Raw genomic sequence first — 27,880 nt, forward strand, 5'->3', positions numbered from 1 at the left:
TACTTCTATAGCGCACTCCGTAATGATAGCTGTCAGATTATCCTTCATTCTATGAACATTAAGATTGTCTTCCTCAGTTAAAGCTGAAAATCTGTTCTGCACCGATATCCTGAATTCCTCCATTTTCCCTCCCACCATTAACTCGTTAATGGACTTCCTCTTCACTAGCTTCTTCCATTCCTCTTCAAGTTTAAGCAAATTCGGGACCTTACCATTCTGTGGTCGCTACAACGCACCTTTCCGAGGACGTCCACATCCTGAACGATGCCAGGTTAAGCGCATACTATGAAGTGGATTTCATTTTTAGTCTCACCATTGAGGCTCTTCCAGGTCCACTTCCTGTTCTCTCGTTTGCAGAAGAAGATATTCATGGCCCGTAAATTATTTGTATCTGCGAATTCGACTAATAACTTGTCCTGTGTCCTTCGTTCCGGTGTCGTTTTGTTAGTGTGTAGCGCGTTATTCAAACCAAAATAATACCTCTTCCCTGCTATTTCTAGAATCTATCCCATAGTTGCCTACCGCCTGGTCGTCAGCCTGCTTCTTGCCTACCTTCACATTGAAGTAGCCCATCCGTACAGTATACTGTGTTTTTACTTTATTCATTGCCGATTCAACGTCTTCACAGAAGCTTTCAAAGGTCTGGTCATCATGACTGTATGTATAGGCGCGTAGGCCTGCCACACCTTCAGCGTGTACCTCTTATTGAACCTAATTACAATAGCTGCCACCCTCTCGTTTATACTATAGAACTGAAGTCTAGAGTTGGACGAAAACTCATCTGGTCGGGGAAAATCATAATAAAACTTAAAAGGAGGACGCCGACCAAAAGTAAAACACAATAAACAACAAAATGATGTTTCGGCTCCCGTACGGGAGCCTTGTTCACAATGAGAAGGATTAGGAAGCGCATCAGGATTAAATACGTTTGAAAAGAGGGCGCAGGGAGCGTGCGTATACAGGAGTTAGATTTCCAGTGTTGCGATTGAGGGTACGATTAGTCGGTTGAATGAATAATGATTCGAGGTGAAGGCGACGGTACCGATTCTTTTCTGTTGCCAGCACGTGTGCCCTACCCCAGTAAATATCGTGGCCAGTTGATACGAAGTGTTCGGCGATAGCATTAGAGTTCACTTTTTGTTTTTAACATCATTACAATGTTCTTTTAGGCGTCTTTTAAAATCACCAGTCTCGCCGATGTAGACACTGTCACAATCGGAACACGGAACGCTGTAAACAACGCCAGGGTACTTTCCTTAGGGGAAAACGTCTTTGACGTTAACCAGCACATGCCGTAGTTTCTTTGTGGGGACATGGGCAACGTGAACTTGGAATGTGCGCAGAATGCGCGCCAAGGCTTCGCTTATTCCGGGTGTGTAAGAAACAGCAGCATGTTTCAGAGGGGACAATACGGGAGTTTCACATGTCGGGCAAGATAACTGCTTTTCAACGGATGCCACAAAAGCAGCTGGGTACTCGCGTGCAAGTTCTTGCCGTACAGTACCAAAGTCGACTGCCCGATCTTCAGGAAAACTGCATATGCGTTCTGCACATTTGAACAAGGTTGTGGCAACAGATTTCTTTTGATTAGCCGGGTGCACAGATTTGAAGTTAAGGTATCTTCCGGTGTGGATGGGTTTCCTGTAAACGCTGAATGATAGCTTTCCACTGTTTCGTTTTACCAATACGTCCAGGAAGGGCAAAGCGCCATTCATTTCTTCTTCGACGGTGAAATCAATCGCTTCTTCAATGGAATTTGAATGGGACGAAAAGGCCAGCAAATCATCTTTCCGATTGAGGCAGAAGCAGCCATCTACATATCTAAGGAAAATTCTTGGCGGTGATGGGAATGTTTCAAGGGCACGGCGCTCAACAAATTCCATAGTCAGACTCGCGACAGTCACTGAGATAGAGGCGCCCATTGGTGTGCCCTGAAGTTGTGGGTAAAAAGAGCCTTGGAAGACGAAACAAGTGTTGTCCAGGCAGAACTGTAAGAGCCTGCGGAGATCTGGAATCTCAATGGGGTCCTTTGTGGTAAACAATTGTCAACTTCAAGGGCAGCAGAACACACTTGTACGGCGAGGTCAACGGGAACGCATGTGAAAAGCGACGACGTCAAACGAAACCATGTGCTCGTCATCGTCCGGTGATACGTCGCTTACCTTCTTGATGAAGTCAGTCAAGTTGCGTACATGTGTTGAGTCGAGACCGACAAGTGGCCTGAGGATCCGGTGAAGGTAGCTGGATAAACTGTGAAGAGGAGAACGACTGTAGTCGACGATGGGACGCATCGGCATACCAGGTTTGTGCTCCTTTGGAAGCCCGTAGAGAGCAGGGGCGGAACCATTCGTGCACAACAGTTTGAAGTGCTTTGTGGGAAGGAGGAACGAATTTGAACACATCAGAAAACAGTTTTTGTAAAGCGCGCTGCACCTTTGCGGTCGGGTCCTTGTCAGGACGGGAGTAGGTGGCGTCATCTTGCAGTAGGCTTTGCATTCTACTTATGTAGTCATTGCGGTCCAGAAGAACTGTCCTGTTTCCTTTGTCTGCTGGAAGTATAACCAGATCCATGTTATTGCGAAGGCTCCTGACAGCTTCATGATGTTCAGTGGTCAGTGGGGACGTGTGATGCTGCGGGTGGTTTGACCACTGAACAGTTCTGCCTGGACAACACTTATTTCGTCTTCCAAGGCTCTTTTTACCGACAACTTCAGGGCACACCAATGGGTGCCTCTATCTCAGTGACTGCCGCGAATCTGACTATGGAATTTGTTGAGCGCCGTGCCCTTGAAACATTCCCATCACCGCCAAGAATTTTCCTTAGATATGTAGATGACTGCTTCTGCCTCATTCGGAAAGATGATTTGCTGGCCTTTTCGTCCCATTTAAATTCCACTGAAGAAGCGATTGATTTCACCGTCGAAGAAGAAATGAATGGCGCGTTGCCCTTCCTGGACGTATTGGTAAAACGAAACAGTGGAAAGCTATCATTCAGCGTTTACAGGAAACCCACCCACACCGGAAGATACCTTAACTTCAAATCTGTGCACCCGGCTAATCAAAAGAAATTTGTTGCCACAACCTTGTTCAAACGCGCAGAACGCATATGCAGTTTTCCTGAAGATCGGGCAGTCGACTTTGGTACTGTACGGCAAGAACTCGCGTGCAACGAGTACCCAGCTGCTTTCGTGGCATCCGCTGAAAAGAAGTTATCTTGCCTGACACGTGAAACTACCGTGTTGTCCCCTCTGAAACGTGCCGCTGTTCCCTGTGCCGCTGTTCCCTACACACCCGGAATAAGCGAAGCCTTAGCGCGCATTCTGCGCACATTCCAAGTTCACGTTGCCCATGTCTCCACAAGGTAACTACGGCATGTGCTGGTTAACGTCAAAGATGTTTTCCCCTAAGGAAAGTACCCTGGCGTTGTTTACAGCGTCCCGTGTTCCGATTGTGGCAGCGGCTACATCGGCAAGACTGGTAATTTTAAAAGACGCCTAAAAGAACATTGTAATGATGTTAAAAACAAAAAAGTGAACTCTAATGCTATCGCCGAACACTCTGTATCAACTGGCCACGATATTGACTGGGGTAGGGCACACGTGCTGGCAACAGAAAAGAATCTGTACCGTCGCCTTCACCTCGAATCATTATTCATTCAACCGACTAATCGCACCCTCAATCGCAACACTGGAAATCTAACTCCTGTATATGCACGCTCCCTGCGCCCTCTTTTCAAACGTATTTAATCCTGATGCACTTCCTAATCCTTCTCATTGTGAACAAGGCTCCCGTACGGGAGCCGAAACGTCATTTTGTTGTTTTTTGTTTTTTTAACTTTTGGTCAGCGTCCTCCTTTTAAGTTTTATTACACTATAGAACTGTTCTACATTGCCAGCTATATCCTGATTATTAATTAATCCCACACCTAGTTCTCGTCTATCCGCTAATCCACGATAGCACAGTATGTGCCCGCCCTTTTGTACTGTATAGGCCTCACCTGTCCTCCTAACTTCACTAAGCCCTATGACATCTCCATTTAATGCTCGCTAGTTTCTCTAGCAGCACTGCTAGGCTAGCCTCACTAGATAAGGTTCGAGCGTTAAACGTTCCCAGGTTGACGTTCTAATGGCGGCCTGTCCAGAGCCAGGTATTCTTAGCACCCTCCGCTGCGTCCCAGGTCTGACCGCCGCCGTGGCCAGTTGCTCCGCAGCCGCTGGGGACTGAGGGCTGAGGGTTAATAGGTTTGATCACAGAAGGTTGTGGCCAAGTACTACACTAGGGTGGCCAAGTCCTGTTCTGGTGAGGGAGTGCGTTGTTGGTTCTGGTCACCGAGGTCAGGCAGCACCCCAGGCCTGCTAATGCAATTCCATCGACATGCGGCGTTTTTTTTTTTTTTAACCCAGTGGAGAATTGTGCGGCACCATCGGTCCTCTTGCACGCGAGGCGGACGCTCTACCTCTCCGCCATCACTGCCATAGCTCATGCTAAACACAAGAGCACCAAGTGACTAAAGTGTTCTGCGGAGTAGCCAGTAGCTACTGCCATGGCGGAATGGTTTTTTCTTTATTACAAACCCGGTGGATTAACTCAAGGCTAGGCCAGTGTGTTTTTTTCTGAAGGCAGTTCCTAGCAGCTAAACACTCAGAACATGCATGAATAGTGGCTTTTTGGCCTGAACCGAATTCGAAAGGAATGGTAATTTTCTTCAAGTACTTTTGGCACACAAAAAAAGGCTGCATGATATAAAAAGCATAAGAAGACGAAGTGTCCCTGCTAAGGTGGCTGCACATCGCTCCAGTGAAAAATCTCGCCATCCTTGTAAATACGTTCCTTATATCAAGAGAATTGACTTCACACCATCTGAGGAAGCTCCCGAGGCTCATGCGCCGTCTGACTGGGTGGCAGTAAGCAAATGTGTTTCAGTCATCCCGGCAGCTGGACTGTGTTCCGAGGCTAGGCCTAGAGCCACCAGTGACGCGCTGGCAGAGGTGGCTTTGCCGGCGTCGGTCCCTGCTCCCGGTCCACCAGCGGCAGCACACATCCCGCCTTCTCCAAATGCACCTCAGCCCGTGAGCGATCTGCCACCTGGGCGGAACTCGGCAATGGCTGCCCAGCCTACACTGCTGGATGCACCGTCAACGGTGCAGCATGAAGAAGAGAGCTCTCCAATGGACCTCTCTTCAGCACCTCCATCCGTGCCAGTACGGGCTTCCCGCAGTTCTCAAAAGCGCCCATTAGGGGACACTGCACAGGATTCGTCTTCTGCCAACTGCAGCTCACAAGGCAAGCGTTCCTGCCCAGCGTATGCCAACCAGGTGGCTGTGCCGACATCGAGATCGGTATCGTATAAAGTGGCCATTAACGCTCTGGCAGCCAAAAGCCTGACAGACATTCTGAACAGGATTCTTCAGGCGAACCTGGACGAGTGTCTTGGGACCAAAGGTTTTCGTGGCTTCACGTCTAGAACGAAATCTAATACCATCGCTGTGTGGCTCCCGACTTTGGCTGCTGTCGAACGTCTGCAAACGCTCAAGTGCATATCGATTACAAGCGAGACCTCGGCGCCGGTCCAGGTGTACCTAGTAGAAGGTTTGGACCTACAACGCTGTGTTGTTTACATCGTCGACGTTGCCGAAGGCCAGACGACCCTCCAGCGTGAGCTGTACTGTCCAACCCATCGTGTCATCCAAGCGCGGTATATGGGAAAGGGGCGCTCGTGCATCGTCACACTACAGGGCCCACCAACTTTCCCAGAATGACTTTACTACTATGGCTGTATTCTGCGGCCTCGCCCTTACAAACCGAGTGCTGTCTATTGCTACAGCTGTTTCAGACCTGGCCACATGCACCGATCATGCCCTTTTGCAACACAAGATGAGGCTCGGCCACAAGGCACACCGTCTTACAGGTGCGGACTTTGCAAGGCTGACGATCACGAGATCACCTCTCCAATTTGCCCCACAAAACAGAAAGCAACTGAGAAGGTTCGGCATGGGATCCGTAAGCAAGTGGCTCCGAATGAAAACAGAGCCCCGACACAGACATCCAACAGGTTTGCGGCTCTTCAGTGGGATGAAGATGACTGGCCGGAGCTTTCCGAGCCCAATCCACCTGCAGCCCCTGCCAAACAGTCGTACAGTGATAAAGTGCGCAAGGATCGCCGTCGCCTTCAAGCTACACAAAAAGCACAGCATACTGAAACCTCTGCATGAGGACATGGCAGCAGTTGACGACCAAATTGCACGCCTTTTAGCCGAGGTGTCTAAGCTACGGCAACGCCGTGAACTGCTTGCTCGCCGTAGACAACCAGCGGAATCCCACTCCATGCCAATCAATGCTGCAGCGCCTTCGACCACGTCCAGCCCTCATGCGTTTTTCGCAGGCTCTACCAGGTCTTCTGCAGCACTACAGGATAACTCAACAACATCCTTACTCCGATTTATGGCAAGCCGGTTATCTAACCTGACACCAGTTCTATTACAACGCTTGGAAGCCTAATCGAAAATGGCGAGTACACGTTGTGGTGTGCTCCAATGGAAGTGCAGAGGCCTCTCCACAAAGCTGGGAGAGCTCAAATCTCGACTTCGCATGAACAAGCTCCAGGTGTGGGCCCTGCTACTGCAGGAGACCAATGCCTTGCCATTCATTCCGGGCTTTAATGGATACGTCTCCTTCAATGAACGACCGTCGTGTGCACACTGCTGCCCCTCCGGGAAAGGCGGCAGTGTACGCTGATGCGCGTTTTCTTCAAGTTCGCCTCTCTCTAGAAAACTAGTGCACCTCATATCAAGAGGTAGTCGCAGTGGCTGTCAAGCTTCCCAAGGCAACTGTTGTGGTCGTGTCATACTATGTAAGACCCGCCGGTGGAGCTCCCTCCTGCATTAATCTGGGGTGGTTATTAACTCTAGGACAACAGCACCCGGGGTGGCCTATTTTAGTCGGTGGTGACATTAACGCCCCTCATCCGGACTGGGGGTCCCCGTGGCAGGCGTATGCGGGACGCATTCGCGGATGCGCTGTTTGTTTTACTCAACCATCCAGATTCAGCAACACGGACTGTGCGCCATGCTCGCAGTCCAACATATGCTCCGGAACTTACGTGACTCCATCGTGGCACCTGGAGCCAGACTGCTGGGGTGGTGACCACCATTCTATGATCATCGGTCTCCATCCATCAAGGGCCCGCCGATTACGCCGTAGGTGTTCTGTGGTCAATTGGGACACGTTTCGCACCACCATCGAAGATCTCTCCCTGCAATCATCTACACTACTTGTGGACTGCTTACAAACTGCGCTGAATAAGGCTACTGCTGTCACCTGGACGGATGTGAATCGCCCAGCGCCGGATGTTGGTCTGCTTAACCTGTGGGCTGCTCGCCGACAAGCGGAGATGGCAGCTTCCCGAGACCAGACTTCTGCGCAAGCACGGACAAGGCTGAATTACCTTACTGCCAAGGCTCGCAGATATGAATGCGATCTCTCGCGACGGCAGTGGCATGCGTGGCGTGAGCAGTTCTCGACAGTCATCGAATGCTACTCTCTGGCGAACGTTTCGTGCAATGGAACATGGTTCCCGTCGTCTTGACGCAGAGGCCACAGTATGCTTCGCAGCTAACTTAGCTCCGGATGATTTCGCCAAAGAGGCAGCGCAGAAGTTTTTCCCCAAGTATGATGTGCTGCCTCCAAGGGTCATAGGAGCCCCCTTGGCTGCCATTCCAGCATGTGTCGATAAGCTCCCACCTACAGCCGACGCCGAAGGAATTGCAAGCCCATTTTCAATGCCCGAGTTGCTTGCAGCAATAGACGAGGCCCGTCGGAAGACTGTGCCCGGTCCGGACTCCATTCCGTACGAGGTTTACAAGAACTTAAGTTCCGCTGTACTGCCTCAACTCCTCGCCACCATTAACAAGGTATGGATAGAAGGCGTCGTACCAGAAATCTGGAAATCGGCTTGTGATCCCCATACCAAAGCCAGGGAAGCCGCCAACAGACCTCGGAAATTTCCGGCCTGTATCGCTTACGCCAACATTATGCAAGCTTACCGAAAAAATGCTTGCCACACGACTGTCGTGGTGGCTTGAGCACCATGGTTTCTACCATCCCGCCCAAATTGGCTTTCGTACGTCCATAGGTACAGAAGATGAACTGGCTGTCTTGGCGTCACCAGTTCTGGCCTCAACTCGCAGCCACAATGTACGTACTGTACTGGCCATGGACGTTGAAAAGGCGTACGATAATATCAGTCATGCTGCCATCCTGGAATCGCTTGACATGCTGCATTTCCCCGTTAGAGTGCGCAATTTTGTTAAATCCTTCCTTGAATGCCGACACTTTGCCATACGCCTCAGTGGTGAGGCCGTCGGATCATTTCTGCCTCTTCGTGGCGTTCCCCAAGGATCGGTGTTATCACCAACATTATTTAATATTGCTTTCATCCCCCTTGCTTGGCGCTTACATGATGTCTCTGAGATTAAGTTCTTATTGTATGCTGATGACATAACGGTGTGGAGCACTCACAACGACCTGATGACTCAAGCAGCAGGCCTACAATCGGCAATAGATATTACGTGGACTTTTGCTTCAATTGGTCTGCAGCTTTCAGTGAGCAAAACCACGTTCGTGTCAGTCGCCAACCGCTGGGGGCGCCGTAAACTGGCTGCAACACCAATTCGTCTCCATCTATCCGAAACTCCAATTCAAGAACGTTCGACCGCAAAAATCTTGGGCTTGACAATACACGAGTCAGGAACAGGTACTGCTTGGCTTTCTCGGGCTAAAAAGCAAGCAATTCAGGCGTTGGGTCTGATTAGACGCATTGCTCCTAAAACAGGCGGAGCCCGCTCTCATGTTGCACGACAGCTGGTGCGGGCGGTTGTGCAACCGCGCCTTGTTTACCAAGCTCAATTCCAGCATTTGACGAGGGCTCAATGGGATCGCCTAGAAGCTGTTAATCGAGAGGCAATGAGGGTCATCACTTGCCTTCCCTGCATTACCCCGATCGTGGCGCTCCAAGAACATGCGCAGCTGAATACACCAGATGAGCTGATGCAGTAACGACACGATGCTCGCCGCCTAAAGTTAAGCCTTACACACACGTGTGCACTCAGGGCATATGCTTCATCGCACTCCATTCTACAGCCCCGCCCGGCAGTTCTTCCTCCCTGGCGTTTTGTGCAGCTAAGCGATAACAAGCCAACTGATCTACGTCGGCCATCATCTACCCGTGCGGCATCGTCGTTTCGCGACCGAATTACAGAGCAAGACGCTAATCTGCCGCATGGCTCCATCGTTATGTAAGTTGACGGAAGCATCCAGGCCTGCAAAACAACAACGGCAGTTTACTGTCCTTGCAAGCCTGCTCTGAACAAAACGCCAAGGTGTCGCCTTTCAGAACCTCCTTCCTCCTTCTGTGCGAAGATGCTTGCGGTTCAAGAGGCACTTTGCTCTGTGGCCGCCGTTCCCATGCTACCCACGGCCCGCATTGTCATTCGCACCAATGCCCTTCACGTCACATGCCTACTGCGACGAGTCAGTTGCACCCCAGAAATCTGCCAAGACATCCATCGTCAAGCGGCACGCATCCCGCAGCAAATTCGGATTGAGTGGGTCCTGCATGACCTCCTGAGCTCTGTGGGGACCTGCCCTGCAGCCCCCTGTGGTTGCTTTCCCGCGAGGCACCGTGCAGAGGCAGTCTCACCTCGAGGATGAACGCATTCCCTTGTCAGTTACACTAACTGGCAAGAGAGGGCGCCAGCATCGCTGCACGGGTAGGGAGCCTACATGTCGCGCCCCCTCCCGGCTTAGGGTGGTGACTTCCTTTGACACACCACATGCCGCCTCCCGCTAAGACCCATGTTGCCAGCGCGTGTGTTGTCATGGTTACGGGAAGACGCCGCGCCATCTTGTTCCCCGCCGTGCATAGGCGCGCATTAGCTGCTGCAGTAGTTGCGTCTTCATCGCCGTTCATCGTTGAGTGGGACAGTCATATGTTGTCGGTTGTTGCACTAAGTGCGCCAGGAAGCTTACGCAGCAGCAATGCCCGGGTGTTGCGTTCCGGAGTGCTCGAACCACTGCAGGAAGGGCACACGGATGTTTCGTTTCCCGGCTGACTCCAACCGAAGAAAACGTTGGCTGGCACAAGTAAAGCGAGACTGCTGGGAACCCACTGCTGCTTCTCGCATATGTTCTGTGAGTACCGTACTTTTTCTCTTTTGTTACCTGCTCGCTTGCCATGTTTGGTGTACTGTGCTTCACGTTTACGATAATTAAATTACGGCCGCCTCGAACGGCTTGCGCGGCGTGGGTTTGATAACAGGCTACGCATTGCGGGCGTGGGTGCAATCTTCTCGTTAGTTTTTAGATGCGCTGGCGGCGTGTCTCGAGCACCAAGGGCGAGAAGCAACGGTTCGCATTCGCCATCGCTGACTGTAATTCTCACGCGAGTGCACTCACGATATATTGGCGCCCGCTTCCTTGTTTGCGCTGTAATACATGCGCCAAGACTCATGTCAGAGAACATGACTGAGGTAGTGAAAATAAATTTCTACATCTCTCTGACATTGTACGCGTTCGCTGTTTTGTGAGCGCTGTGGTCGGAGGAACGTATTTTCAGTCAGGTCTGGTTATCTAGGCTCCATTCTGCTGTACGACGCTATTCGGTAGAAAAAGATTGGAAACCCAAGATCAGACTAAAAGAACACATTTTGTATATGCCCGGTTACTGGCATGCATATGAAGCCTTTAGGAAGCCCTTATCTAGTTTTTTTAGCTTGGCACTATAGCCTGGTAAAAGACTGCATGTGAAAACATTACAGCAGGTAGAAACAGCTCTGTAGTTGTAACGCTAGTCATGTTCCGGTTTGCAGCATTTGTCACAGTTATGTGCAGGTATGAATATACTTCTTGATGCTTATGAAGTACTTGCTGCCATTCATTTCAGGCACATTTTGAAGAAACAAGTTTCGAGCAAAACAGACAGGATGGCTTAAAGAAGCTAAGGCCAGATGCGGTTCCCACACTTTTTACTTATCGAGGTAAGCTTCTAATTTTGATCCATCTCTTAAATACAACTCTGCCTCATTCATATGAGATGTTTGCAAAGAAATTTGTCTACACGTATACGGTAGTGCTGTGGTTGCTTTGTGCAAGCTCAAAAATGTGCGCTCATCTGCTTTTAGAAGGCTGCAAAGAAAGGTTCATCACCATCAGCATTTCAAGGTCCATAGCAGGACGAAGCCTATCCTACTGACTTCCCTTTAACCGGTTCCTGTGCCATCTGTGGCCACATTATCCACACAAACTTCTTGGTCTATTGATATGGCTTTTATATCCAAGCCTTCCTACAGCGCATGTTTGCATCAGCATCTAGATCCCTAGCTAGAAATTTGTTGGGATCCATGCAATTCATTTCTTGTAAAACTAAATCGCGGGCATAAAAAAATTATGTATATTGCACGTTATTGTAGGATCATGCATTCGAACAGCACCTTCAAACATAAAATCACCTTAAGCCGTGTTTTAACGGCTTCTGCATTACCTCTGGCTCATTTTTCACTGTAGATTGAAAAAAAATGAATGAATGACAATTGAAATCTTCCGTGTAAGCCATAAAGGTATAAAGTATGGCAGTAAACAAAACTTTTGCCACCTAACTCTCTGCCTACCCCTACTATATTTGCTTTTCTTGAACACCCACTGCTTCTCTAAGGGACTACTGTTTATCTTCTCTACACATTACATGCACTCATATATATGATACTAAGATCCAAAACGTAACACACAGATATAGCCTTGTATTCAAAAGCACAAGGCCACCTATAGTGTGTTTATACTTTGTATAGCATCGTTTTTTCTTTATAATTCACCCGACGCCTGCGAGAAAGGGGGCGTCTAGAATCAAACAAATATCCTGTAGCAGACTGCATTCTGTGCTGTCTCATTTGTTCTATGTCACCTGGCACAGAAGCTAAAATGGCAAAATTCAGGACGATTAGTAATTCTAGTTGCATCAATGGTACCTCAGCTGCTAACACAACCTGCTGTTGAGCACAATTTTGCACGACTGAATCATTGCCAGTCGTAGCATGCTTTCCGACGCTGTTAAATATGCACTGGCGGTAAGAAATCTAAAGCCCCCAGTACAGCTTCGGGATCTTAAAACCCAACTGATATTACTACTCCTGAAGTTTATTTGGAAGTTTTATGCAGGTACTAGGTTGCTCTTCTGTAAATGCAGAATTTCTGCAGTTCTTGAGTGTAGTGCTACCCTATTGACTGAATTTCTTATTTCAGCCATCCCGAAACACCGGAAGCCTCCGAAGAAGCGGTCTTGCTTTCGTCCGGCTACGCCAACGCAAAGCCCAGTACTTGACCCCACTGGAAATGAACCATGTGGTAGTGCTGCTCTAGAGCCTGTCTTCGCATCAACAGCCGAACAAACACAAGACTCGGCTGTGAGTGACAGCATGAGTTCCCAGGACACTGTCAGTCCACTACAATGTGCTCAGGTGCCAGGGTATGATCTACCTTTAACAACCACCTTGCTGCCGCCCAAAGCTGTCGACACTGTTATCGATGCAGACAGCGTTGCCCATTCCTTTCTGAGAACAGATAAAGCCAGTGGGGAAGATTCCACTGATGCAAGTCGACTTCCTCTGCCCGCAGTGCGTGCCACTAGTGTGTTCATCAAAGGTGAAGTTTTTAGGAGCAAGTGTTGGAACTAGATGCAAATGTGTAAACCACTGTTTCAAGTCTTTTGTGAAGTGCGCAACAGTCTTATTTTTGTGGCTGGAGCATCACTACCATGCCTTGCATTATTTAGGGGCTGTAAAACATACGCTCCCACAGAGTTGCCGTGGTGTTTCTCATTATCATTTGGGTTGTTTGCATTACTAGTCCTGCTAATTTAGCCCATTTATTGTGTCCTCTGTACTGCACTCATGCAATTTGTTCATGGCTATCAGTATATTTTGTTTTATGTAGAAGTGTTCATTGAGCAACGAAGCTGCTTTACTTCGGTCAATGTTTAAAAATAATAAGCCTGTTTGCAATTACACCATTAGTGTGCGCACCAGATATGTTTCACAGGAGTGACTGATATGTGTACAAAAATTTCACTGGTTTCACAGATGCTGATAATGGAAGAATGTAATTTCATATGCACTTTAGCTGGCTGCGGATGCTTATATATTCTGTCAGTTTGCTTGAGAAAGAATATGAGCACCTCCCCTTTAATTGACAGTTGCCAGAAGTGTGTCGGCAATAAAAGAAGCTTCTTGAATGTTTACACGAAGGCGTCTGAAAATGTCATTTGGTTTCTTGATTTTAGGTTTTCTCACTTGTCCCATTGTTTGTATTGCTCCTCTTTCTCTGATTCCATTCCAGCGAAGTCTCATGTTACACTCTGAACATTTGAGCTTCCTACTGAACACCCTGTGTAAGTTAGTTTCTCAGCACACGTGGAAAAATGGTAGGCAATGTGAAATGAAGCACTGCTTTAATGTTAACTCAATGGCAATCTGTACAAAACTAAGACGCTTACAACACTCGATCTTAATTTGTTAACATCAGCCTCAAGATTCCCTAAATTTTTTTAAGTATGTTTATACCTTTTGCTGAAGCTACAGTGTGCTAGTATGGGGTTGCATAGCTCATTGCGTAGAGCATGTGTAATTGCTCACAGAAGAGCAAAATGCACAAACTAATGGTACATTGCACACGCAAATGCCATTGTGATGTCGGTAATAGAACTACTGGGGCACTTAAGTCTTTTCGCGTGCTGTGAATGCATAAGCATTAGGTGCTACTGTTTTGCTTCTGTTGCGTGGTTTTATTTTGAACCTACATAGACCAGCGTTAGCTCGGTTTACCGTTCCATTTTCGATTCTACTCATCGAGACCTTTCAACGATATATGACGATGCTATAGCATTAGGTTCAATTTTAAATCAAATAACTAATTAATGGTAATTAAGACCTGCGATTACTCCGGTGGAATTATACTCGACATAAGCTATCCAACGATATTTAGCTTGATGATGGAGCATAACGATTGATTTTTAATCACGGTTATCTAATTAATGGTCGGTAAGACAAGATTAGTTCAGTGCAATTGTACTCAACATAAGCTATCCAGCGACTTAGTGATGTAGCGTAAATTTCAATTACATTACAATTAACTAATTACCGGTAATTAATTGAGACCTACAATTAGTCCGGTGCAATTATACTCGACATAAGCTATCCAACGATAGAACACTTGCGGCGATTATGCCCGACATAAGCTACACAGCCACTACGGCCACATTCTGTACAGGCCGCGCATTAACCAAGTAATTGATAAGCATTAAAAAGTGGGCCTGCGTAATCTTTTGATTACCGTCATAACATTAAATTCTGAACGCCCAACACCTAAGCTCGGTTAGTGCTCATCGTGAGGAGGAACCCTTTTTACGTAATTGATAAGCGCTGCCTTTTGGCGCGATGACGCGCGCAGAGGAGAGACCCGTTCGGAGTGTAATGCACCGTCGCTGAGAACTGCTCTATGTCGTCGGAACGGCGTCATCTGTTGGTACTAACTTCGAAAGAAACGCCGATAAACTAGAATATAAACTAATGTTGTAGATCGCCCCAGCGACCACGCCACTGAAAGCCGGGGATGCTCTCTTCAAGGGGAACAACATGGCTGCCCGTCATGTTTAGCGGCCGTTTTCGGCAACACTGGGAGAGATGTCACCACCCTAAGCCAGGCGGCATGTAGGCTCCCTATGCACGGGAGACTGCCAAAGCCCGCGCGCGAGAGAGGGGGCATGGGGCGCTTCGGCTGGGATCGTCAGCGCGAGCGGACGTGTCGCTCGCGGCTCCACTGTTCGCCGGCGGGGCGAGGAAGCAACGGGGAGACCCGCTCCCATATATCATCCCGTCCGGCCTTCGGAGTATATATCCCTTGCCCTAGCGCGGGCGAACATTCGCTCGGAACCTTGCTGGTGAGTCGGACGACCTTGATTCATTAGCGTACCTTGTTGCTAGCTGGCGTTATTGTTGCTGTAGCAATAAATGCCTGTTTGTGTCAGCCAATTGTGTTGTTCTTTTGTTCCCTCAGAGCAAGGCCCGCTGTGGCTGGCGTGCGCTTGGTAGCGTACGCGATCACGGGGTGGGGTCCGGGCGGCTTTGAACAGTGTCAGCCGCGACTGAGTAGGAAGAACTTGTATATATCTCCCCAGTCAACCCCACATCTAGCAGCCCAACGTGGGGCCCGCTCTTGGAACATTGGACGACTGTCGGTTCGGTTCGAGGAACGCTCTCTGTCCGGACTTGACAAGTGCTAGGCCTAGAGTGAATTTTGATCGCTAGGACCTGCAGCATGCTTTCTTGAGTGCGAGGTGTATTGTGCTGCAGCATGTTTGAACTTTTCGACATGCTCAGCACACTTTTAATTAAGATTTCCCTGGAGTTTCTTCATGAGAATCACTTGGTCCGCATCGAGGGAGTGCGAGGCCTAGAGCCCGCGGAGTTGCCGAGCCCGAAGCGAGTGAATACGGAAGCCGCGTGGGTGGTCCGAGTTTCTGTATATATTTTCTCTACTGTCTCTTTTTCGACTCTGGGAGTCGCGGCTCCGGGAGCCGGGTGGCCTGGGGCCACGGGTGCCGCTACGAGCTCGCTGGTATTGCAGCTCGGCACCGGGCGCTCTGACACCGTCCGATACGGTGGGCGCCGACCGCTCAGAAGCTGCTTTGTGCAGTGAGTGGGGTAGGACCACCCCACAAAGCTGATGTCTCCTCGCGGTTGCGCACACGTAACCCGTTTCGGGTCTTTGTTGTGTTCACGGTTGTTGTCGGAGTGGTAGTTAGGCCTAATGCTTTTTGGAGCTGCCTGCACCACGTCAGAAGAGGCACGACCACCGGACCGCGGTGTTGAGAGGGGGTGCACTTTGCTGCCCGCCCGTTTTTTTGTAACCTCGCACGAACTGAGCAGTCTCGTTCAACTCAAGAAATGGCTTTGTTCACTCGAACTTTGCGTTTGCACAGCCGCCGACACGTTTTGCTAGCGAGTTAGGCATTGTGCCACGAGGCCCTTGCGGATGCCGTTTCCCCTCCAGTGACCTACGTTAAAGGAACGCCGAGAGCGTTTCGGCAATTTTGCAGATCCAGTGGAGCCACCCAGGCTTGCTGTCCGGCGCACATCGTCTCGCTGCCACTTGCTGCGACGGAGCGGCCTGTATCCTGTTTGCCGCATCCAGCCAGGGCAGCTGTGGCGAGACCAGTCAGCAGTCACCTCCGGCTGCTGCTGCCCTGGCGACTACTGCAGAATCCTGGCCTGCAGTTTTCCCACCGGCCTTCTATTCGCAGGCCTGCGGACACGGTAGTCTGCGGTCCATGCGAGTCGCCCCAGCGGAGACCTTCACGCCGCCTTCGGAACACCGCGGAAGTCAGCGTGGACGCTGTCGGCGTGACCTCCGCTGCAAGACGTGCCTCAAGGACATGAAGACCAGGAGACTCCTCCATAGCATGTACTTTCAGGCGAGTGGATCTATTTAAGGTTGAGGGGATGTGGGGACCTACCCTGCAGCCCCCTGTGTTTGCTTTCCCGCGAGGCACCGTGCAGCAGCAGTCTCACCCCGACGATAAGCGCATTCCCTTGTCAGTTACATTAACTGGCAAGAGAGGGCGCCAGCGTCGCTGCAGACTGCTGAAGCCCGCGCGCGGGAGAGTTGACATGGGGGTCTTCGGCTGGGATCGTCGACGTGAGCGGACGTATCGCTCGCGGCTCCGCTCTTCGCCGGCGGGGCGAGGAAGCGGCGGAGAGACTGGCTCCCGTACTCGTCCCGCCCAGGGGCGCGGAGGATTCCTTGCCCTAGCGCGGGCGAACATTCGCTCGGAACCTTGCTTGTGAGTCGGCCGACCTTGATTCATCAGCGTACCTTGTTGCTAGCTGGCGTTATTGTTGCTGTAGCAATAAATGCCTGTTTGTGTCAGCCAATGTGTCGTTCCTTTGTTCCCTCAAAGCAAGGCCCGCCGTGGTTGGTGTGCACTCGGTAGTGTACGCGATCACGGGGTGGGGTCCGGGCGGCTTTGAACCGTGTCAGCCGCGATTGAGTGGGGAGAACGTATTTATCTCCCCAAGTCAACCCCACAGCGCACAAAGCCGCGCAGATTCTGCGTCCCGCCTTTCAACCCCAACCTCGTCTTTGCCTCGAGTCCTCACTCTGGATGACACCACCCTCCTTTTACCAAGAAAGGTACACCTCCGGTGCCACACACGTGCTCTAATCCCTCCGTGTGCGGTAACCCTGCCCCGTGGGCTTACCCGTGCAGAAGAGGTTGTGCTTCGGAGGATACGGGTCGGGGTTGCCCTAACTCCAGCTGTGACACGCAAGTGGCCGCATTTCAAAGATTTATATCCCCGTCCCCGGTGTCTAGTCTGCAAGAACAGAGACTGTGAGGCGGATTTCCACTACCTGTTGTGGGACTGCCCGGCACTGAAGCCGACGAGGATTTGGCACCTGGCAGCAGTGGGACTCTCACCAGACAATCCGGATTGCTATATTGCCTGGACACAGGGTCCATATCATCGTTCACTTCTTGATTTCATCAAATCAGTCCACCTTTCTTCATTTATTTAAGCATCTCACTCATCTCCCACTTCATAGTTTTTATGCCCTGAGGCAATAAACATCACTTCAAGAAAAATAAAAGCATTTTCAAACTCAGCCACTACATGGAAAAAAGAGCATTGAAATGGCCATCAGACCTCTAACCAGTGCCTCTGGGACCTCCAACTGCTGCTTTTAATTGCAATTGCGCCATTGCACAGCTACAGTGGCGACGACTCCATGCCACCTGCTAGGCATGCGCACCGAGAATTACAGTATAAGTACCTAGATCTGTGCGTTTTTTTCCCGTGGGCCACTCGTGCCTCTATTGGCCAAACACAATCACATGGTTGAAAAAAAAATGAGTCACAAAAAGTGAACCTAGGTAAATAATTTCATTGCAGGAACATGCTACCTTTACTGGACAAGCTTTGCGATTACCGTAGCCTGTGCTGGCCAAAAAGCACTGCATTTTTTTTTAGTTGTGGTTCCCCACGAGATGGCATCACGTCGTGCACACAACTCAAAGCAACAAGCGTGTAACAATGCAGTCAAAGGGAGAGCAGTCTGAAGCCATTGCAGATCAAAAGTGTAACGGGGGAATCCATCCTGTCTCCACACTTGTGTGCTGCCCGACTGACCAGCGACAAAACTGAACTGCAAACGGTCCAGCAGTTTCGGATTCCGGCACAGCACACGCCCTGAAGATTCTCGGAATCAGAAGTTTGCCCTTGCGCTACCTACGCTCATCCAAGAAAGTGATCGCCAGCGCAAATGAGCCGGGTAAACGGCATGCAATTCAAATTTTCTTCAGCAGAACTGATCTACATACGAATTAACTTTTTTTGATGCATGAAGCCCTATGCGCCCTGCTGGGAACGGGCACCGGCATGGGGCGCATTTTACCTGGCGCTCGTTGACAACTACTTTACACTATGTCAACCCCTTGGGATCGTTGTGTTTTCTTAAAGAGAAGTAACCCTCTAGAGATGGCACACTATTCAAAGACGCTGTTAGGGGTGGGAGGTGTTTCGATGGCAGTGCGTCCACTAGCCACTGCCTTGACTACGGCCAGGCTGCAGACTTTGAAAGAGGGATCTGCACCTGCTTTGCAGTGACTTCTCTGCAGGCTCTAGCAGTCCGCAAGCCGTACCAGTGCTGGGGCTCGGGTAGACCACTGGACGGGCTTGGGTTTACCCGAAACCCTGAGTCGGGCCTGGGCTTGTGCCATGTACGGGTGTTTTCACTGAACTTAGTATGCTATCATGGGGCTAACAAATGGCAGGTCATGACAGTGTTCAACTATTTCTAGAGTGCAAACTTCCTGTTTTGGCACTGGCTTTTCAGCCCCTAGTGCATCACACTCCCACAGCACCTGCCTTGGCTCTCATGTTTCCTGATAATCATAGCATTATTTCTTCGCTTTCATGGTGTTACTCCCTCTGGGCCTCGGAGGCTGAATTCTAAGCTCATAACACCCGTATAGTGTGGTTTCTCTCCTTTCGGCCTGTGTGTTCATGCTAAGTACTTTTCATAATGTATGGCACAATATTTATGAGGTTTTTCTCTTTTCTCTCCTGCCTGTCAAGTCCTGCCTTTATTCTGTGCCCTATAATTCTACAAAAGCTTTCGAGGCTAATTATCTGTCTAAGATACGACAGCGTTAACACTCAAGTTTCAGCGAGGCATGGGGCCTGTAGAAGCTGGCATCTTCATTGCATAATGTATCTGAGCCCTGCGCTTCACTTTTGCTGGATGCTAAGAGGCAAGCGACAGTGGGAGACGCAGCTGTTCGACAGACACAAGCGGACACCTCGCTGGCTTGTGGTCTCGCCTGAATTCCTGCGTGATGGCAGCAAACTGATTGCAATGTTACAAGCAGTTTGATACACACTTGCAGAAATTAAATTCGAAACAGGGAGGCAGAAAACAGGCTTCAGTTGATTATTTTCAGCAGTTTCTAAATATTACCTAGAGGGAAAGCTGACGCCACCGTCTATGCGAGTTTCTGAAGGAGCCAGGAAAGAGCACTTCATCCACCGTGGGATTGCCGGGAAGACGGCAAGGCGCACTTGGCTTGGACCTAAAACATGACTACGACTGCAGAACTACAAATTTCGGAAAATTATATGTCGCAAGGAAGCGTTGCTTTGCAATCAATATGGCCTTTAATAAAATATGTTTACTGTACATTCCAATAAATGAGCAGAAAAGCAAACGATAACCGAATTTGATCACTGATCATGGCTACAGCGGGCTTTCTCTGTGGAAAAATTATTTTCTACAGAGAAAATAATTTTTGGAAAATACTGAACATAAAAGTGCAAAAAGATGAGGACACAGTATAAGACAGACAACACGACCGCTCGTGTTGTCTGTCTTATTCTGTGTCCTTGCCTTTTTGCGCTTTCACGTTCAGTATGAAAAACCAACTCACCCAAACGTGGCCACTATTGAATTTTGAAAAATAGTGGAAAATAATTTTTGCGTTTAAGAGAAACTTTTCACAGCCAATATTCTTTCAAAAAAATTGTTAGCGCTTAAAATACTACGCTTTAGAAGCTTGTTTTGGTATTGTGAAAAATAGAAACCTTTCATTGGTGTAGTCTGCTACTGCAGGACGCACCCCCTGTCCGTGCATAGGATATGTTGGCGCCGTGAGAATCTTGCCCGAGCCCCGCTTTTCTACTATGAGAAAACTACCATAAAAACCGGAATATAGGTCGAATATTTTTTCAAAAAACCATGGCGGAAAAACTACCGAACTCTTGCAACAATGGGTGGCTGAAGTCAACAGCCTCCATCACCATCAGCAGCAGCGCGGCGTGGCGACATTAGCGACGTGCTCGCCCACCATTTTGCGTTTCCGTTGTTGCGAAGTTATTTTGGTTAAAGGCTGCTTTTTCATATATTGTTTCAAAATGAGCAGAAGCCGACGGCAATTCACCGTTGCTTTTGAGAAAAACGCGAGTGAGTACACGGAAGCTCACAGCAACCAGGCGGCCCCACATGAATTTGGAGTATCCGATAAGAGCATTCAGTACTGGCGGAGGCAGAAGCTGCGTATTACAACTTGCAGCAACCAGAAGAAAATATCACTTTGTGGGCGGACCGCAGCATATCCAGAATTGGAAGGAAAGGTTGTGCTGCGTGCAAGATCACTGCCTGAGACTGCCGAATGCATCCGCGTGAATGCGGTAGAGGTCGTGCGTGCCTCTGGACTCACGATGCAATTCAAGGGCTCGCCATCCTGGGTGCGGCGATTCATGAAGAGGAAGGGCTTTGCTCTACGGCGCCATACTTCTGTGTGCCAGAAACAAACACGCGGTCGATGGGCACGCAATACTGTTACATAATTGGCCGGGTGTACATACAAGCAGCATTTAAATGAAAATAAATACTGTCACCATTGTGCAACCTGTTGAGTCGCATTTGTTACAAGGTAAGGGTGTCTTTCGGTACTTTTCCCCAGAAAAAGATTTTTTTCATTTTTAGGATTGGTTAATTAGGGGGTCGACCTATATTCCGGTCCGACCTATAGTCCGGTTTTTAGGGTAGTTTGCACGCACAGTGCCTGTTCTCAGCATGTCCTGGCACTGCGCTTATAGATTTTGCCAAAAAAAAACATGATTTAGGAAGCGCAAACCTCTCCTACCACAAGTAAGTGACGGCCGTGTTCAAGCTGGCTAGTGGAACATGCGGGTATTTGCGTGAATTAATTCATGAAGTGGAGGTTGCTCCTGCATGGAATGCTTGGCCACCGCTAGTCTTCGAAATGAACCAAACGCAATCCTTGGCGGTACAGTTAGCTTAAGTTGCGCTTGTCGAAGTGCTTTAAGCTTTTAAATTGTCTCCGAGACTCCAACGAGAAATGTGCAGAGTGGTCACCGCAGCAGACTGTTGCGTTGTCAGTTCACGCAGTTCAATGCACAGGTAGCACAGGTTCCCGCTGAGCTAAACCCATCTTGCTGCGTAAATGGCTCCCAGTGAGGGGGAAAACTGAATTTAGGCCTAGCAGGCACCAGACACTGTGCTCAGCACACTTCGAGACAAGCGCCTTCGGATGCTTCGGATCTCAAATGAACTGCCTGCGTAGCTGCGCTACACAACCACAAAGTGCACGAAACATCAGTAAAAACTACAATCATGAAAACGAAACTGAACAACCAAGGGATCGAATGCGTAGCACAGTCAACAAGCCACTGAATGTCAATCCAGTTTGCTGTCTTCCCAGCATGCTTCGGGCGTCCATGGTGGATGAAGCGAAAAGCCGCCAGCTTTCCCTCTAGGGTACAATAAGGAACTCTATGGTAGAAGGTACCGGGCCCGGGCCAGTAATTACAGCCTGCAGTGCTCTAGGCTAGGGTGCTACGCATATCAAGCACTAGGCATTATTAATCACCATCACTCTGAAGGTCTGTTGCTTCACCGATTTACAGCAAAATTGGCCTCACACAGCACCTCAGATCTTCCAATTATCCAGGCTGGTGCGTGCTGCCACTTGGAATTATCCCGTAAAATTTAGATTAGAAATTATAGGACCGCTGAAATTCTTGGGATTATCGAGGCTTTCTTGCAGCAACGTCTCTTGGTCTGCATCAGCCTAAACGCAGGCAGAACAAACCATGCTGTGGTGGCCAATGACACAAAAATAGCTTGAGGCAAGGTTGACAAGATACCAAGTTTTATAAATGTGCGCATTGAAAAGATGCTAGGCCAAGTTGCACAGAGTCGGTGCTGGGCTTTCACAGCAGCGATGCAATTCACTGCAGGCAATCATGTTAGATTCAGTGATTGGAAAACTGTTTGATAGCATCCCTGATGTGTTGCTGATTACTGCCCTTGATTTTCGCTTGCACTTTATACGGCCCCAAGCAAAAGAAATGAAAATGTTTTCTCCCAACCCACCTTGCTGAGGTCCTCCTGGGTGGGCTGTTCTCCTTCCTTGGCCACCCTGTGCACAAAGGCCAGGTTCTGGTGCTTGGCACGGATGAACTCGGATTTAACTGGGCTGCAGCAGCAAGGACAGAATGCAAATGCACATGGATCCATCACTGAGGACAGAAGCACATAGAATTAGCATCGTCATACAATAGTAAGCAACCAACCAGAAAATAGAACTAAACTGAAAAACACACTTCAGAACAAAAGGCTCCTTATTTTTTTCCTTGAAAATAACATGATCTGAGATGTGAACAACGCTGTCAGGAAGACTATTCCAAAAAATGTTTGCACGGGGCAGGGCTGATAAGTTGAATGTGGTGGTCCTTCCCAAAAGGCGTTTATAACAGAGGTGATTATGCAATCGGTGAGATGTGTGGGCTAGTTGTGCAAGAGGTAGGGTGAAGGAATGATGGCTGTAAACAATATTATGGAAGCGACAGATAAGTGCTGTTGTTCTGCGAGATTCTAAGGATGGAAGAGACAGCGACCCCTTAATGTTAGTTACGCTGGAATGTTGGCAATAGTTGCGAGCAATGAAGCGAGCGGCACGATTTTGTACGCGCTCTAAAGAATGAATTATAGGGACACTGAGGAGAACTCTATCATGATAATTTTTTTTTTGTTAGCAAAATCTGATAGTTCGGCATTTCATGGCTTTGTTGCCGCTTGTCTGCGAGTGAAAGGTGCATTTATTTCAAAGAAATTTGGATTCCAAGTTGAAAAAGTTTTTCCCGCCGCTCCGATTCAAACTCGAGAACTCTTATCACGTCACGGAGAACTCTTATGACGTCACAGGACAGAGTGACATGAAATGTGACGTAAACGCAGACTCCGTGATTTCTAGCGCTAGCGGACCGGTCTAGCAGCTGCCGAAATAAAAGCTACCGCCGCCGCACGTTGAAGGCATCTATCGGGGGTCGCCACCGTCGCTTTATTTACGTTTGTACCGGCGTCTTGCCAGCGTTACAATGGATCCCGTTCCCAAACCCCACAACGAAGTTCTCGCAAAAGCTTCAGCCTGCATTTCAGCGACCTCAGCCCCAGAGAGCGTGCGATGCTTCTGAGGGAGCACGGTTAGGTTAGGCACCAGCTGGTCGTTTCCCCCTTCCTCAGTGAGCAGCCGTTGCTAATCAGATATCATATCCCCAGTGCTGGCAGCCACGACGGGCCAGGACAAGGTCGGCGCGTTGCGCCCATCGGAGGTGGCTGGGGCTTTGGGGCCAATGGATTGTGATTCCTTGAATGGCGCGGTTGCACGGCGCAGCAGGCGGCGTCGAGGTCTCCCACGGTTGCAAGGGCCAGGTTATTTATTTATTTCTTTTGCCACAAAAAACGGATGGGTGCTCAAGGGCGTTTCGTTTAAAATTGGCGGCTTGAAACTAAAGCCGATGCACGACGCTTCACCGGCTTCAGCTGGATCCAACCGGTCCACTGGATCGGGCTCTCTCGCCCACTTGCATGTACCTTCAGGTGTGTACTGTGAATGGATTAAATTAGCCGAGAGCTCGAAAAGAACAACTCCGCCTAACTGCTGAAGCTATTGAATTACGTCACAACGCGCACCTCACCGCGGAGCCGAATCGGCCTGGCCTGACCGGCGAAACTAGCGCACTCGGCGCGAAATAGAGACATGCTCGAAGCACTACGCCAGTGCGGTCAGTGTGCGCCGAAGCCGATGAACGCGTCGGCGGTCAAGCGCAGTTGGAGTATAGAGGGTCTCGCTTTGGCCGACGTGACGTCGCCGTGCAGAACATGCGCGCGCGTTACACCGGCGTATAAACGCGCCTTAACAGAGCCTGCACTTAAACACTAACCAACGTATTCAGTGGCGGCATCTATGGGAGCCACTGAAACCCCCCCCCAACTCACTGAATAAAAAAAAAATGCTGCGCCGAAGCTCTGAATCGAACCAGGGCCCTTGGCTTTTGAGGCAGAGACGTTACCACTCCGCCACAAAGGCTCAAGGTTAACTATCAATAAACGCGCTTCTAGTGAATGCACTCTTCCGATGCAGAAGTCTCCGCGCTTTCGCTGCATATATCCTGGCCTAACAGAGCTAGGCCATCAGCAATTTTTCTTAACTGCCTTGCATCTTGTCTCCCGTCCCTAATAAATGATTTCCGTTAAGTAGTTTGAAGTTCACTGGCACAGCCGGGACTGTTTCGCCGGGCGAGCGTGCAAAGACACAAGTGGTCTTTATACTGCGAACTGCCTTGTACGATCACCGACCATCGTGCCATCATAGTTTTTCATTGGCCGTGGCGATCATCTGACCAGCCTTAACAAGCTCCTTCAAAGGTTAACTAGCACTTGAAGCGGCACTTGGAGTTCCTCTGCTGTTCGGCGCTTGTAAATCGAGGCACATCAAAACAAAACCATGGGGGCACGCAAAGCTCCTAGACGCAAAGCGCCATAAAAAATCGAAACTCTCCTGGCCGCCAGTGGCACCGCCAAGCATCAGTTTTCTTTGCTTCCAACATTCAGGTTGTCTTTTGTCGGTCTTCCTTGTGTGATAAAAGTGCACCATCGGTTTTAAAGCAAAACTTGCTTCAATACTGAACTGTGCAACCTTCCTTTGTCAGCCTCAGAGATTCGCGACCTCCATGTAGGAAGGAAAATTCCTCCAAGGTGGCGTCTCTTGTCCTTTGACGTCACCACGCTTGTACTTGCGAGATCGGCCTGTGGTGGCAATACCTGTATTTTGGTTCTTGCTATTTTCTACCTTACAAGAGCTTTGCTTTCAGTAAGAGTGGGGTTTTTGTGATCAGGAGCTGGTATTCTATCGATACAAGCCGACTTTAATTTCTCCTCAGTGTCCCTTTAAGTACAGTAGTCCACAACAGTAGTACTTATAACGAAATCGCTTTACTCGGAATATCGCTTTATTCAAAATTTCCTCCAGTCCCAACCCAAACGCATGCATTTTAAGCCACATTACTCGAAGCGCACAAAGAGCTTGACCCGCTTAGAACGAAGTGGCGAGCGGTGGCGGCGGCGGCGACCCTTTTTCGCATGCAGTGTCAAATTAATACCGCCGACGAATTAGTCTCATGCAGGCGCAGAACAGGCCACAAAAGTACCAAACCTACGGCCGATGACCTGCCTAGTAACGTGTACCAAGCGAGTGACGAGTGCCCCCAGCTGTTTACAGCAGAGCGAACGGTACCTGCCAAATTCCACGGTGCAGCGCGCTCAAATCGGTCGCAATCGCATCGCTGGTGTCCCCTGTGATAGAATTCAAATGAAAATAAAGTTTTCGTGACGCTTTGCGATGCCAGAAAATTGCGGTCTCTTGGATGCCAAAAAATGACCAAAATACCGCGGGCAGACTTGCGCCGTAGCATTCCATGGGGTGCGCTCCACGAGCAAAATTTTATGGCTCCAAAGAGCACTTCTGGCGCTGAAACGTGACAGAAAGCACAAAAGAAGTGCCCCTCCGATTATGAGCCCATTCACACTTGCGAGTCGCGAGCGAGCTGAGCTTTCGGCAATGAACTGAGCTGCTCCCTACCTGCCGTTGTCGTTCCTAAGCCTAACCGTTTCACATCAGCCAAAGCAGACAAACTCTAGAAAGCGCGCGAACGTCATTCAACGGAGTTTTCGCTTCAAACAAAAAGGCAACCCACAGGTAGCGCTTGCATGTGTGAACAACGGTGTTGTCGAGCTGCTGCCTGATTGCATGCCCTTTGCCGTGTTCGACGCGAGGAGCTACTTAAACTTTCGGAAAGCCAGTCTAGAAATTTGCTTGCCACTCAAATAATCAGCCTCCATCGCACTAAAGCATCGCCCCTAGATACGTTGCACTTTTGACGGTGCAAATAGACCGATAACTTACCGAAAACACGAAAAATCCGAGCATCACCAGCGGCGAGCGAGGCTGTCAACATGGCGGGTCAACGCAACTATGGTGTTTCCCCGGCGATTTTCTCAAGCCGGTCATGCTCGATTCGCGCCATCCGGCTAGACAAACGGTCTAAATGTGTGGTAGAATCGTTGGAATTTTGTTCCTAGACATCTGTCAATGGCGCGGACGCGACGCTGCGCGAACACCGCCACTCGAATTGTAGAATTAGCACAGTGTCGTTGACAACAGTGCGCCGAAAAACTCTGGTCGAAAAACTGTCGTTTTGCAAACTTCACAGCTGCACACCAGGGGGAAAAAATGCCCAGTAATCATGCAAAGCCCCTACTGCAGAACCGTTCAATTTTCACGATCGCGCTGCGTACCCACAATAAGCGGCTAATAGTTTTTTGAGCACAACAAAAACAACCTCAGACTCGAGCCACAACATTTCCATGACCCCCCTCATAAAAGCGGCCACTGCCTTCTAAATACCCCGAAATACTCCCACAAAAGCAGCCACTGCCTTCGTGATTTGAAATACCCTGAAGGTTGAATGCATGGGCGGCGGCCGGGGCCTCGTGCAATGCTTGGCCAGATTAGAGCAGGGGTTGCAAGCGCCCGGTAAGAACTTGGAACAGCCAAAGCTCACTGCCTTTTTCGCACCTGAATAATGTTTTGCTTCACTGAATACACTGTATTCTGACTTCCTCGCAGTAGCGGCGCAATTAAAGTTCGACTGCTTTAGATTTTCTCGGGTGGTCGCTTATATCGAATTATTGCTTATAACGAATTTTTTCGCCATCCCCCTGATTTCGTTATAACGAGGGATTACTGTAGTCTTGTTAGGGTGACCAAATGAGAGATGCGTATTCAAGTTGAGGGCGGACAAAGGTTTGATATGCGAGCTGCAGTGTGGAAGAAGGTGTAGTCCTGAGGTTGCATTTTAAATAACGTAATGTACAGCTAGCTTTGGCAATAATTTTTTCTACATGAGTTTTCCATGAGAGATTAGGTAAAAAAATGGACGCCAAGGTACTTGTATGATGACGCAAGAGTGACTGGTCAGTGGTTAAGCGAGTAAGTGAAAAGGTAATTAGACCGCTTATGGCTAAATGTCATTAATTGGCATTTATCAGTGTTAAGAGACATTTGTCATGATGCACACCAGTTATTAACAAGGTGTAGATCTTCTTGAAGAGCGATGTGGTCATTAACAGAGCGGATTTTGCGATAAATAACACAATCGTCAACAATCTAAATGTCGAGGTAATGCTTAACAGTAGATCATTGATGTAAATCAGAAACAATAATGGCGTACCTTGCGGTACGCCTGATGTTACATCAATTAAAGGGGATGAATAGTTATCAATAGAAGTGAATTGTTTACGAAATTATAAAAAGTTTCTTATCCAAGAAATTGTTAAAGAATCAAGGCACAAGGATGAGAGTTTTGCTATTAAACAGTGTGGAACGCAGTCGAAGGCTTTAGCATAGTCTATGAAT

At 49.1% G+C, this 27,880-nt stretch overlaps 1 protein-coding gene and 1 long non-coding RNA gene across 5 annotated transcripts in view; one reads left to right on the forward strand and one right to left on the reverse strand.

The window, feature by feature from the left end:
- The window catches only part of Git (ARF GTPase-activating protein GIT1), a 359,911-nt gene that overhangs the window by 322,967 nt on the left and 9,064 nt on the right, over window positions 1-27,880 (reverse strand). For all 4 annotated transcript variants that reach the window (XM_077664585.1, XM_077664586.1, XM_077664588.1 and 1 more), the window contains one exon: window positions 22,498-22,600. In XM_077664585.1, coding sequence (XP_077520711.1) covers window positions 22,498-22,600 — 103 coding nt within the window. The remainder of the gene's footprint in view (window positions 1-22,497; window positions 22,601-27,880) is intronic.
- Window positions 9,904-13,366, forward strand: LOC144134568 (uncharacterized). Its single transcript, XR_013315150.1, has 3 exons — window positions 9,904-10,188; window positions 10,940-11,033; window positions 12,292-13,366. It is a non-coding gene; the product is annotated as an uncharacterized LOC144134568 (long non-coding RNA).

Source organism: Amblyomma americanum, chromosome 5 (assembly GCF_052857255.1).
Source record: "Amblyomma americanum isolate KBUSLIRL-KWMA chromosome 5, ASM5285725v1, whole genome shotgun sequence".
NCBI classification, from domain to species: domain Eukaryota; kingdom Metazoa; phylum Arthropoda; class Arachnida; order Ixodida; family Ixodidae; genus Amblyomma; species Amblyomma americanum.